Source organism: Amphiura filiformis, chromosome 16 (genome assembly GCF_039555335.1).
Source record: "Amphiura filiformis chromosome 16, Afil_fr2py, whole genome shotgun sequence".
Lineage (NCBI taxonomy): Eukaryota > Metazoa > Echinodermata > Ophiuroidea > Amphilepidida > Amphiuridae > Amphiura > Amphiura filiformis.
In genome coordinates this window covers 7,867,454-7,881,739 of record NC_092643.1, presented here as the reverse complement: position 1 = coordinate 7,881,739, position 14,286 = coordinate 7,867,454, and the positions used below count along the sequence as shown (strand labels likewise).

Below are 14,286 nucleotides of genomic sequence, written 5' to 3'. Positions count from 1 at the left end.
TAAAATTTCAGGGCACAGACGAGAAACAATTGCAGTTGCTTTATACATACATAAGGGGCTGTGCAATAATTATGAGAACTGGGGAGAGTAAAATTGGGGGCAAGACATTTTTGGTGAGCAAAAAGGGGGGAAGCAATTTTTGGCCAGCCGAGAAGGGGGGCAACCGATTTGTGGCACGCATTCATGGGGAGCCTTTTAAATAAAACGCTATAAAAGGCTTAGGAAAACAGTACGGAAACGCTTTCTATGCAAATTTTCCTACTCGCTGGGCTCGCAACATTATATCTAGACCATTTAAGGTTTGCAAATTGGGATCCCAAAAATTTAGCATGTGTAAAGGGGGGACAAAGATTTCATGGCGGACCAAGAGGGGGGCAAGCGATTTTTGGCAGACCGAGAGGGGAGCAAGTGATTTTTGGCGGGCAGTTCGGAAATTTTATTCCCCCCCCTCGGGCTCATAATTATTGATCAGCCTCTAAACCGGTTTTAAGAGAGACTGTACATAGCTAGACCATTTAAGGTTTGCGCATTGGGATCCCAACAATTTGGCATGTGTAAGGTATTAATGAACGTTCCCTTATGACGTTTCTATTATGCTAGGCTTCATTGTTTATACACAAATGTATTTAAGAAATAAAGGGTAATGCATGATCCTTTACACGAAAATAATGTGTCCGAGGCAGTAAAAACGTAAATAATGGGTGAGGCGCAGCCGAACCCATTATTTAAACGATTTTACTGCCGAGGACACATTATTTGCGTGTAAAGGATAATGCTACACCCTTTATTTCTATTCTATTACCACAAAATAGTGCGATTTAAAGAGAAAATATCACATTTTTTGCACAAATATTTCAAGTTGTTTACCTCAAGATGTAGCGCCTACACGTAGCCAAAGCGTATGCACATTCCAATAACACAACCTAACAGTCCATTATCCCCTATAAGCATGTATGCACATGCAGTAACGCACCCCTGGCATTCCATTCTGCCCTACATAAGCAGGTGTGCTGTGCGCTTTGCTGTGCGCTGTGATGATATAAGAACATAAAGTTCGTTGCCCTTGACACTTTATCGCTAATTAATGGTCTGTCACGTGACTCGTTCGAACAAATCACAGTGCGCGATTTTGAATAATGGGTCGTGGGGGTAATAGAATACAATATAATGTTTTGCGTTTAATATATCAGTGGCGTAGCAATCAATGTGAATAGGTGAAATTTAGTGCAAAATTTAGAATGACAAGGGTAACATTATTATAGTTTCATCACCAAAATACATATTACATACTACATACTTTCTAAGCCTATTTGTAATCGAAGTATACATTTTGTCAAGTGTAGAGCGTTTAAATTGTATGCAAATTGGCTTGGATACTCCATCTTCAAACTAGAGATAATTTGTGTCATGTGAAGTTCACATGGATGCGGGCCAAATGTCTACGAACATAACAAAACGCAGATTGCCATAATATTAGATCTATTCTCGCATCAGTACATGAATCGATAGCAAATAAAATTGATTACAACTCAACTAAACACATACGCATTTTCTATGGCATTTACATCGAGTTTGGTCTTCAGTGTTTTAAAGGAGTATTTCGTGATTCTAGCATCCTCTTTTTATGACATTTTTCAGTAGATATCCACGAAAAAAACCTATTCCCAAAATTTCAGTTGATTCCGATTTTGCGTTCGCGAGTTATGCATGATTATGTGTATTACACTGCTCCATAGACAATGCGTTGTAATTTCGTTCTGGTGCACCAGAACGAAATTCAAATTTCACGATATCTTTGCTAAACGAATTAATCTGCAAGAAATATTTTGTACATAAACATTATGTAGCCAGAGGTTTCCAGTGATATAAAAATCTCAACTTTTTTTGAGAAAAGTGTGGGATGAGGCTGTGGATCACGAAATGCCCTTTTAAGATACGACAACCGAAAATATGTATATGTCGTGTTGTTTGCATACAATTTGTCGCCCAATTGTGCCACCATATTTCAAGTTTGGCAATAACCACTATTTAGGGGTTCATTCATAGGATTGAGGGCATGATCGCTGTTTATGCCCGAGGCGTGAGCCGAGGGCATAAATAGCGATCATGCCCGAAATCCTATGAATGAACCCCGTTCATACATACCCAACATTCTTAGCAATTCAATACTGATGAAAATAAAAAAGGGTTTACAAGTTTAAATAACATTTCCATACCGTTTTCCTTCATAAATTGGAAGAAATGAGTAGGCCTACTTGCAGGAAGCAGCTCGGCTCATGAGGTCAACGGCCGGGAGTCAACGCGTGATACGTGTTCCACAAGGCAGTATCCTTGGCCCACTTTTGTTTATAATTTTTATCAATGATATGCCTAAAGTAATAAAACATGGAAAGATTTCTATGTATGCTGATGACACTACATTGTATGTCAATGAAAGTGATGTTGACATTATGTCAAAGAAGCTTACGGAGGATCTTGAGGCGATAACTAAATGGCTGCATAAAACAAGCTTTTCCTCAATACAAATAAGACTAAAGTAATGTTATTAGGCAGTAGTGCAAGATTATAATGGTTGTAAACTAGAGAGAGTTAACAAGGCTAAATGTTTAGGTGTTTTAATTAATGATGAATTACTGTGGCACAAGCAAGTAAATTGTGTTATTCAGAAATTGTTCTGTAAAATATCTCTTTTAAGACGTCTGAGCACATTTCTTGATAGTAACACCCTTAATATCTTGTACAAGTCATTGATTCAACCCTGTTTTGACTAGTGCTGTGTTGTATGGTTTGGTCGATATGATAATGATGTGCACAAACTCAATGTCTTACAACAAGAAATGTCTTTAAAAAAGACAATGCCTCCAAGATACCAGTGGACACCTTTTGTTATTAGTTAAGGAGATACTTATAATGCTAGCTTGTGTAGCTAATGTACCGCTATTGGATATAGATTTTTGTCTGATTAAAATATGTGAGTCCATTTTCTCCTAATACAAGACTGAAAATTTTATTTTAATCGGATATTCGGTTACCAAAATATGGCCTGTCAAAATGGAGCGAAACCAAGTCGTTGGCAACAACTTTCTTTTATTTTTGTTATGCAATGTTGTCAGGTAGGCCTTATTTTCTAATTATATATGCAAGAATTATGCAAAGTAAAATTTTCAGATAGGCTACAAAATAAGATATAAAACCCATGGATGCATCAGTCCGAAACTGCAGAAAACCAAAGCGGTAGTCCGAATCTGAAAATCACAGCGCTGGTCCGAATCTGAAAAACACGGCGCTAGTCCGAATATCGGACTAGCGCAGTGTTTCCTAAATTCAGATTCGGAATAGCGCCATGTTTTGCAAATTCGGACTAGCGCAGTGGTTTTTAGTTTCGGACTGGCAGAGTGTTTTTTAGATTTGGACTAGCGCTGTAGTAGTAATATAGCTTGTAGAGACGTCGCCACTTCCGGTTCCAGGTCAAAGGTCAACCGGAAGTTGTCAAAGGTCAACCGGAAGTTGTCAAAGGTCAACGCATGTCAAAGGTTAAAGGTCATTTCCGGGTCATGGGTCAAAGGTCAACCGGAAGTGGTCAAAGGTCAACCGGAAATACCGCCATTTTGAAAGGTCAACCGGAAATACCGCCATGTTGAAAAGGTCAACCGGAAATAACGTCATTTTGAATCGACGTTAATATTTCGGGACGTTAATATTTCGGGACGTTAGTATTTAGGGACATTTGACAAACGATGGAAAAACAAACGAGGGAGAATTGTTTCTTATTCTTTCACCTTTATTAAGAACATCAAAGACATAATACTAATAATTTTGCTATCTTTATTCTTTATTAAAATCTAATAACTACTTTTTACGACTCGCCTCCATAAAGGGTCGAGCGATCTGGTTTACTAAATACTCTAAATCCGTCACTTCAAAATCAGCGTCGTACTTTTCGTTGATAAATTCATTGACCAGTATATCGTTGATCTCGGGGTCTTTGTAAAACATTCGAGCAATTTCTCGCGTATCGTAACCGCGACAACGATGATAGAGGTAAAAGAGGCAAAATTGTCCGCAGACGGTACTGTAATCTCCTTGAAGCATTTTGGTATTATGACCGTAATTCTCGACATTACGTTTCAGAAAAGTCTCAAATTCAACGGCTAAACTTCCGGGAGCGTTTCCGTAAGAGTCGAAAAAATCGGCGTAACGTTCGTTTTCGAAGTAAAAAGCGACCCAATGTTTCCCGGGTTCCTTACTGGTATCCGTGTTAACGATGTACGCTCGAGGAAATGGTTTCTCGATCTTGGTAGGAAGTTTATCCCTGGGTAAAACATTTCCGAATATGTCGCGTACGATAGGATCGGATTTGACGCATCGAAGCAGATCTACCGTATCCATCTTAATGGTCGTAATCGATGACGATGCTGCGAGATTTGGTAATTTCCAGCATGGAATCCCACTCGGCGTAGACGACCAGGTTGACCGTGTTAGGAAGGGGTACTTGAAACTGTAATTCGAGACGAACCGATCCGTTACGTAAAAGGTTGAGGTGAGCGTCGTCAGATGCATCCGGCGATAGATCAAAGGCGAACAGAGTGTATCCGCCAGCGTAATCTTCCCTGGCTACCTGTACGCCTCGGTCCTTGTGCAGGTTGCTTGTGCCTTGAAACAACGTCTGATAAGCCATTATATGTCCTTGGAGGTTAGGTTGAGCGTCGGCTTCTTCGAAACGAGGTCTGAGGGGTTTCCACGGAATGGTTTCACCGTTGCAGTGTAGAGCTCGGTAATTCAAGTTGAAATGTTTGAAGAAATATGGGTTCTTGGCGTACGATCCATTGTAGGCAGTATTATCAACGAGTCCAAAGATGATACGTCTGGGTATCTGTCCCGTAAACAAGCTTTCGCGGACAAAGGATAGATTACCTTGCGGGATCGAGAAACTCTTGACGTCCACGCGACGAATAGGGTACTTGGCGGTAACTCCGCGTTCCAACTCCTTGGCGTGAGACATGGTCAATGTCGGATTAAGTTTAGCGCTCCTTACGAAGAGAGTGGCGTCCATGATCTGCACTCTGTACGCGGGTTGTTGGATTTGAGGTCTGATACCCCTCAGTAGACAGAATTCGTTTTTGCTCCTGTGAAGTTTGAGTTTAAGATCTACGCCTCCCAATAGAAACTTTTCCTGACAGAAAATGTCCGAATGAATCATCCCGACCATATCCACCACGCGACTATTATGGGTAAACTGAGCACGTTTCTTCAGTCCGACGTTAGCTTCATCGTCTATTAGCGCGGGGTCGCAGATATCCATTTTGTACGGGGTATCTTTGTAGAAGAGCGACGATGTCAAGTGCGATTTTGTAGCGTCCGATCCGTAAGTGAGCAGAGTTTCTATCATGGCGCGATAGGCGTAAGTGTTGGAAGCGACGCTGACCATTCTATCGTTCAAGTGGACGTCCACCTGATTGAACATCGAATGCAAAAACAGGTTCGTAGGTCCGACCGGGGCGTCTTGCGGTATATCGGCTCCATCGGGTAACGTGATTTTTGCCCTGACATACAGTTGAGTTTGCGACAGATCCAAGTAACCATCCGGAGATCCCGGTACCGTAAATTCCAACGGTCCATCCGACGTCACGGCGTTCAACGGTTTATATTCGAGAAATTGACTGCTTAGTATATCGGTCTGAGTCGGGGGAACGCTGAATAGATCCGTTTCCGTTTTAGAACAGGGGCAGGAGTGGTTACTGACGAGAGACATTTTGGCGTAACGTAGACTTAACGGTCGAAGATATCCAGAGGTCTTTTCGCTCGCTTAGCTCGCGATGAAATGACCGATTTTCCGGTAGTCTTTCGCTTTATACCTTTTCGAGCGGGTTGTTTAGACGATCGACGCTGATTCCTCTTCTTTACGGTCGTTTTCTTGGATGAAAGAACGTTTCGTACCGATTCCAGACCGCGTTGTCGAGCGGCGGTTCTTAGATTTTGACCGCTCAATACGTCTTGGCCCACGTTGATTCCCGTTCTAAGGGCTTCTTTACCCAACTTTTGAGCGCCACGTTTGAGTAAAGGAACGGCCGCTCTGAACATTCCGGAGAGAATACTTTAACCCGTACCCCCTTTGCATTCAGGATCCCCTAAAACGGGGAACTCTCCGCGACCCGTCTGGACGTAACCTCCTTGTTGTCTGCCTACCATGATGATAATGACGTCTATGTCGTAACGTTTTACCTTTTAAAGAATCCCGTTTTGACGGCTCTGAAACATAGCTTGACGATGATCTTGCCGCGCTGAAATAGAATCTTCTCGCCCGTGTCTTGCCTGATACTCATGGTGATGGTATCGAAACGTTTCATCTTTACCTTGACGAAATGAGGGGATTGGTAAGTACGCGTAACGACTTCCCCGCCGTCGCGTTTATCGATATGGACGTAACGTAAGAGGGGCACGAACGCGTCCCCAACGATCTGATCTTCGACGATATCGGTGTAGAGGTACAGAGAGTATAGCCCTCCGTTTAGATCCATGGGTAAATCTGCCTCGGTAGTTTCGTCGATCAGAGTGTCCCTTTTCGTAAATCCGAGAATGGACAAGAGCTGCCGATGTAATTCGATAAAGGCGTTGTTTTGAAGTCTCACCTTGACCTTTTGAGTGTTTTTATTAACGGTTATTTTCACGTTCTCTTTTCCGAGATCGTCCATGAGCTCGTGTATGGTCAGGGATAACTCTTCCAGGTTTTGGTAATAACCCTGAGGAATGGTAAACATTTTGAGGTTACTTCCCGTCCCATCTCCGCTGTAGACTACGTTATTGAAAGGTTCGACGATATTGTAGAACGAGTGAGGGAAAGAAATTTCGGTCAGAGCGACTTCCCAATCACCGTAGAGGTCGATAGGCTTGAATAACTTGGTGGTGAAATCGTTCAGAGTATTGTCGGGGTAATAATCGAAGGAACTGTTACTAGGTAACGTAACGTAAAATTCTCCCGCGTCGACCGCCATGATCGGATGTCGAACTAAGAGTGATGATTGGAGACGGTTACGCGCGTGTATTATACAGAATCTTCCAGATCCACGACCCAACTGTTAAACTTGTCGGGCCAACCTAACCATTTGACGAAATATTCGGTAACGCCTTGACGTTTTCTCTTTCTGATGACTTTCTCCACTTTAAACAGACCGTCTTTGTCCTTGGTGACTTTTTGAATCTCCCGGCCGTAGAAGGTGCCTTCGATTTCTTCGTCGTTGAAATCTTTTAACACGTACACCGGTACTCGTCTGTCGATCCTTTTCGCCACCACGAACAGTTCCTCGGACCATTGAGGTAGATACCCTTTTCTAAAAGGTAGTTTTTCGACGGAGATGCGGACCAGGTCGCCGGCCTCGAAGAGATTCTGCTTTTTCGGTTTTCTCAAACGTTTATATTTTCCGTACAATGTCTTCCAAACGGCGCTTTCGTTGTCTTTAGTCACGCTGGCGGGGCTTTGTTTGATGGAGCGGTGGTAGCTGGCGTTGTAACCGTGGACAGCGTCTCGCAAAATGCGATGATACTCGGAACTATTCGTTCTCGTAAAGTACCTGAAAATACGATCTTTTAAAGTTCGATTAAACCTTTCCACGATAGCCGCTTTGGTATCGGGGTTCTGAGTGGTAAAGAAATGGATATTTTAACTTTCAAGAGTTTTGCACGTCTTTGTTTAGAAATTCTTTCCCTTTATCGCTCTGTAACTGGGTAGGTTGCCTTCCTTCCTCGAAAATATTTTTCAACGCCGAGGCGACGGTAGGTCCTTTCTTGTCCTTCAAGGGTCGCGCCCAGGCAAATTTCGAAAACACGTCGATGCAGGTGAGGACGAATTTATATCCGCGATTATATCTGGCCAATTTCTGAAATTCTACGAGATCGATCTGCCACGTTTGGTCGATACCGTCCGAGAAATAAATATTTCTGGGAAATCGCCTCCTACTCGGTTTATGCAGAGTGTACGCGTCTTGGGTAAGGAGCCAATTCTCGATATCGCGTCTAGTCAGACGAAACTTGCCTTCTCGTTTAACCTTTCTATACAATCTTTCTATACCCCCGAGACTACCCGGACCCGATACGTCGTAATATAAACTCTTCAAGTAATCGCCCACGTCCCTATCCATGGTTAGTCTAGCGAAGCTATGACGAATAAAGAGGAAACAACGACATTTTATTCATTTTTGTTACGTTTAAAAACTTTTATTTTGCCCTATTTTGCGAAAGGTTAATAAATCTCCCACATGTTTCTATTCAGGGAGGATCTACGACGCTTCCGGGTTCTCGCGCTGCGTCTTCGTTTAGGGGTAACGCTCGATACCCCTTCGGAATCGTCAGATTTTCCTCCCGGTTCTTTATTTTTACGATCGCGCAAAGCGTTACGTCTAGCCGTATTGGTGATGAGAGATTCCGGAGTGTTGTTGCGAGCTAACGCTTCGTTAAACAATTCCCAGCCAAACGGTTTCTTGTATCCTTTTCGATTTCTCAACGCGTCGTGTACAAGATCTACCAGATTAGATCCTTGTACTCTCGTACCCGACACGATGATTTCTCCTTCGGGGGACCAATCTAGGATGCCTTTCGATCTATTACGTTTTAGATTCTTCAAGAACGCCTTGGCTTTGGCTTCGAAAGAGGCGGGTAAAGTTTCCAATAATTCCGATTCTACGGCGTCGTCAACCTGTTGCGGGGAAGCGACTGGTTCGATTTTAACCTCCGTTTCAGCGTCGTCGATACTTTCCACTGGCGTTTCGGAATTATCTAGTTTGCGATCCTCGCGTTTCAACAAAATGTTCAACGGTTCCTTTCTGTTACGTTTATCCTTCTTGAGATATCGTTGGAGAGTTTGATGGTACAGTTGCATCATGTCGTGCAACGAAAGATCAGTACGGTCCAGAACGCGTTTCGTATCGTTTTCGGTTCCACCCGACGCATCGTTCGTTCTAGCCCGATCGGCGACCATGGTGTTTATTCTGTCCAATTCGCGAGGGTCAATGAGGATCATCTTTTTAGCGTGTTTCATTTTCTTTTCTTGAGCAATAGACTTACGATAGTACCTAGGACGGGGGCTAGAAGAGCTCCGACTAATCCACCCTTCTGGTTAAGAATGGCTCTCTTTCGTTTGCGCGCCACCTTTTTATTACTTAAGGATCGTAAACGTTGTTTGTGAATCGAAAGTTTCTTCTTCTGTTTAACGTTTAGCGGAACGTGTCCCTTGAGTACGTTGAGCGCGCATTCGCACAACGAATCTACCAGACCATTGTCGGCGTGATGTATGATGGCTTTCCTCTGACGAGGATTACATTTGACCAAGTAGCGGAGAGCGTCGGCGTTCTGCTTCAGTCTCTTTGACATGTTTGTAGAGGAATGAACGTAATCGACGCGCGCGACGACATTTATACTCTCGGCACGTAGACGGTTTGTCGCAACCCGTCGAAGATATCGGTGCGTAATCTCAAATCTTCTGGGGTCGTTGGTTTCAGATCCACCAGTAAGTATCCGTATCGATGTTGGGTAGCGTCCACGAAGCTCTCTTGCACGAACTTGACACGTCCGGGAAAGATCTGTTTGGCTAGATGCACAATCTGCGAGTTATCTCTAGGGTTTTTGAAGAGAATCATGTAGTGAGCGTTCAACGAGATGGTGCGAAATTGTTTGGACGCCAAAAAGAGATTCTGCACGATGAAAATGACGGACATGTTACGATGATGAGATCCTTTCGTAAACATGTTCATCACCCTGGTATCTCCGGATAATTCCGCCATGAGATCGTCGATGACGACGAGGTTTAGTTTCGAAGGATCGATCAGAGACTCCATATCCTGAGGAAATCCTTCTATAAAACGTATATTATCCATGGATTCACGCATCTCGTCGTACGCTGCCTGGTATTCCCCGTACAACCAAACAATCTTGTCGGGAGGACCGTCTACGACCGTATCCCCATCAGATATCAACCGTTTGACGAATTGAGTTTTCCCCGAACCCGTAGGTCCCGAAACAATGGCAGTGTAAGGATGAATGAGTCTAGCATCCATGATTTAACCTTCGTCGAGTTTCCCGATGACGAAATCCACGAAATTGACGTTAACTTTTAGCACTCGCCACTGTTCCCTAGAGAGGTAAATACCGCGTATCGTAGGTAGAATTCCTTCGCCTTTTACGTCACCCGTGAACCGTCTGATGTCTACGCGAATACTGTCGCGATAGTCGCAGACGCTCAGGTATATATCCTTTCCCAAGTGAAGAGTGTGTTGGGGGAGACAATGCGTCGAGTCTTCCCTAAACTTGACGCTGGTGACGTTCGTTCGAGCTAGATGCAGGGAAGGAAGGTCGGAGGGCAGGGTGAAATTATGGCAGAGATTGACGCTCGTCTCACCTTGATGTCGCGTGATGGTCAAAGCCGTGTTAGTGAGGAGAAGAAGAGCCAGCCCTAATATAGGAAAAGTCGAATATTTTTTCAAATTGTCTTTACAGAGACACGGGGTAGGAGGATCTTCGCGTACGTGCTCCAACTGTTCCATCTCGATAGGTAATGAATCGAGATCGCGTTAAACGTCCCCTTTATAGACGCCGTACCCGTAAGGTAGCGTTTCAAAACCATTCACGATCCATCTCTTGTCGAAGACCACTCGGTAATCTTTCTTCGATACCCGACTCTCGATATTTTTGGTTTTAACGTTACGCACGATTCGATGAGGATCGGTTACCGTTACCCTTTCTTCTCCTTCGCCCGACTTCAAGCCTCGTACCATACGTTCCAGGGTGGAGTAATTTACCAGTTCGGAATTACGGACGTTCAAGGTGATCCCGCGCACTTTCATAACCGTCTTTCCCGTATCCAATTTGTATACGTAATTCTTGCAGCCTCCCGTGACGAAAGTAGAGATGTGATTACCGTCTTTGGGGTCGACCTCGTCCGTCAAATGGCCCAGATAATCGCCGATAGGGGGTTCCCAATCGCCCTTACGACTGAGGAAAATGACGCTATCTGTAAATATAAAAAAGGAAGGTATAAGTACAAATTAATCGTTCGAGCCAATCTCCCTTACGACTGGGGAAAATGACGCTATCTGTAAATAAAAAAAGGGACAAACAAGTACAAATTAATCGTTCGAGTACCTAACTGCGCCCCCGCGTAGCTCAGTCGGTAGAGCGTTCGACCGTAGTTCGAAATGTCCCCGGTTCGAACCCGGGCAGGGGGGGATTTTTTTTTATTAATTATTTTATTCTTAAACTATTAATAGGACTATCGGAAGAAGTGTCTTACCCGTATCTTGGTACATGGCGCGATCTCCTAACTTTTCCAGGACTTCGTACAACTTCAACCTGGCGTGACAAGTTGTAAAAGCCGCGATGACGACGTTGGTGTTCGGATTAATTCGGGCAAAGTCCCCTTCTTCCCGGTAGGTTACTTCGATGACTTCGTCGTTGATGAGTCGAATATTGTCGACGGTGACGCTATCGCTGGTCAACAACTTGTATACTTCGGAAGGGTCGTCGAGGATGACCGTTTGACTCATATTGGATCTTTGCGCAAATTTACCTGAAAAATAATAGTAAATTAATTAAGATATAAGAACTCTGCTAAGAGTACGTACATGAAAGGATGATGATGTGTGTACGGGTTATAATTTTTTTTATTAATTTTTAAACTCACCCCACATGCTGTTCAGGCACAGCTTGGCGAGCGATCTCATGCCAGGATTCTTCTCGATATTCTCGGAGTCCAGTCGTATCCCTTCGTTTTCGTAGTACTCTTCGACGTAACGCTCCTTGTCTTCGAGGTTCTCGCACCAGTCTGGATAGCCGCTAGCTTCCTGTTTCAATTGGAGAAATTGGTCTATATACTCGGTGAACAGACCGCCCGTCTTGGTCTCTTTATCGTACTCTGCTCGTTGTTCCCAATCCCACACGATTTCGATATTGTCGATGACGTATCCCATCTTCACGGCTTTCTCTACTTCGAGGGTCACCCACGTACCCCGGATCGTTCGGGCTTTATCCGAATGAGGGCAGTAGGCTTGTCGTTTCTCTTCCATGCACGTTCCGCACAGTGCGAACATCAATTTGCCGTGACATCTCGCCGGTAGGACGGGATGAAAAAGCCATCTAGGGGGGTAAGACCGTGCACCGTATCAGCCCAAAGTAAGAAGAGATATCCTTGAAGTTATTCGTGTAGATCTTCGGATGACCTACGATATAGGGGCGGTACTTGTTGCACCAGGGATAGAGGCTGAAAGTCACCAATAAAAAACAGGAACAAAAATAAGTTATGTCTTATTATTATTCTTTTCAACTAGTTGACATTGCTAGGTAAAAAATACATGAATCGAAATAATTAGTTTAAGGACGGGCGATTCAACTTACCTAGTAAAGTCCAAGTATCGGATGACCTCTCCGTCTTTGACTTGATGGAATAGTTTTGTCGCTTCGGTGCGGCCTCCGTACAAGCTCTCTCTCGGGTCCAAAGGTTCGAAATGAGCTGGAACCTCGATCTGCAGTTTCACGTCGGTGGGTAAATCTTTCCAAATCCCCTTCCATTCGTGTTCCCACATTTCTATAATCTCGTACCCGGGGTAGTTGCTCTCCAGCTGTTGCTTTCGGAACAGAGTTATCCTGTAGAGTTCAGCCATGGGTTTCTTGGAGATGGGATTCAGAGTGTCCCCGTCGTAGCAGTCGGGACATCCGTGAAACAGACAGCCATGATAGGAATAGATGCGACGTTTCTCCGAACAAAAGCCATCGACCGTCACTCTTCCATTCAACCGCACTTCTCCCCCGTTCATCGCGTGTTGTATTTCAATGTCTTCCTCGAGAGACACATTATTCAACCATCGTATGGAGTCGAGAGAAAAGTTCTGGTTCGGACCGTACGCGTGCGGTGGAATAATGGCGATAGTGTTTGGTTGAAGAAAATTTCTTCGTAACACCAGATTACAGGCGGCGGCGATAGTGAGGGGTTTATCTAACGGGTCTACTCCGGGATCGTCTTCTTTCTTTTTCGTCACTCTCATGAACATGTCGCGGAATTTCATGCAACACCGACGAAGGATATCGACGTCGCTGACGCAATATTTCAAGAGTTCCTCTTGCAGATCCCATACCAATCCCTTCTCTTTTTCGGCCGTATGCCAAGCCAAGAACTGATCTTTACCGGCTTCCGACATTCCCTCAGGGTCGAAGAACTCGGCCGCGGGCATCTCTCCCACGTAATTTTCGTTCCGCTTCGTATTGAAAAAGTGCGGAAAGTAACCCTTGCTTAATTCTTTGATGCCGAAGCTCTTGGGAAGTCTGGAGAGAGGCATCGGAAAGAAGTTTAAACTATCCTTGAACACGATGTCGGGGCCAGGTACGGTGATGGACATGATCTTCGCGCCGTTCATGATCACTTTGGGTTTGATGGCGTTCTCGTACAGAAATTGCAGGATGAAATAGCCGTCGTACCCTTTCAGATTATGAGCCATACATCGGGCGTGTTTGTGACTCTCTCCCTTGAAAAGCCATAAGCAAAACTCTTCCATACAACTCTCTCCTTTGAAAATCATCTCTTTATCTTCTCCGCAAACGTCGCATGGTTCTTCCAGAGGCTGTTCGGCGCACGATTCGCACACTTTCTGAGCGACGCAGAGATTCGGTTTATGGATTCCCGTGTCCTGCTGGCTTTCAACGTCGAAGAAAATGTAGCAGAATGGCGTATCGTCTTCTTTACCATTTTCCTTAACTTCGCAGGGTTTAATGTAACATTTATGTCCGGCGGGAAAGTTACCTTGACAAATGTGACACCACAGATCCGTACAGTTGTGTTTCGCTCCCTTTCTCAAAAACTGTCTATTGATAACTCTATCGCACTTCTCGCACTTGTAGTATTGATTACATATCGTACCGTACTGTTTTATAGTGGAACCGTTTTTCTTATGGTTCTCGAAACACGCGGGTGTTTTGAAGTACCGTTTGCAGTCCGAACAGTAGGTCCAGGCGGTAACATCGTCGGATGTTTGACAGCTTCCCGAATGACAAATCTTGCAAGAATTCTCGCAACGATGAATTCCTTTATTATCGTATCCCTTCTTACACGGGTGACACCAATAACTTCGGTTAAGATACGCGGACATGGACGTAATCAGATCGAAATGATGGTTGTTATATAGAAGATAGATGCCTTTATCTTTCGGAGGACCCTTGTATATAATCTTATCAAACTGGTCTTTGGAGACGACGCAGAGTTGATACTCGGGAACCTCTTTCTGGAAGCGCTCCACCTCTTCCAATCCGCAG

At 44.2% G+C, this 14,286-nt stretch overlaps 2 protein-coding genes and 1 non-coding gene across 3 annotated transcripts; 1 reads left to right on the top strand and 2 right to left on the bottom strand.

Moving 5' to 3' along the window:
• Positions 1-4,390: 4,390 nt before the first annotated feature.
• On the bottom strand, positions 4,391-5,752 carry LOC140172404 (uncharacterized protein F54H12.2-like). The gene has a single exon (XM_072195553.1). It carries the CDS (start codon positions 5,750-5,752, stop codon positions 4,391-4,393), a length of 1,362 nt encoding a protein of 453 aa, XP_072051654.1.
• Positions 5,753-10,559: 4,807 nt separating this feature from the next.
• On the bottom strand, positions 10,560-12,050 carry LOC140172403 (uncharacterized). Its single transcript, XM_072195551.1, has 3 exons — positions 11,669-12,050; positions 11,279-11,554; positions 10,560-10,999 (listed from the first exon to the last, which is right to left on the bottom strand). The coding sequence occupies exons 1-3, from the start codon at positions 12,048-12,050 to the stop codon at positions 10,560-10,562; spliced, it is 1,098 nt and encodes a 365-aa protein (XP_072051652.1).
• Positions 11,141-11,213, top strand: Trnay-gua (transfer RNA tyrosine (anticodon GUA)). Its single transcript has one exon. It is a non-coding gene; the product is annotated as a tRNA-Tyr (tRNA).
• Positions 12,051-14,286: the final 2,236 nt, after the last annotated feature.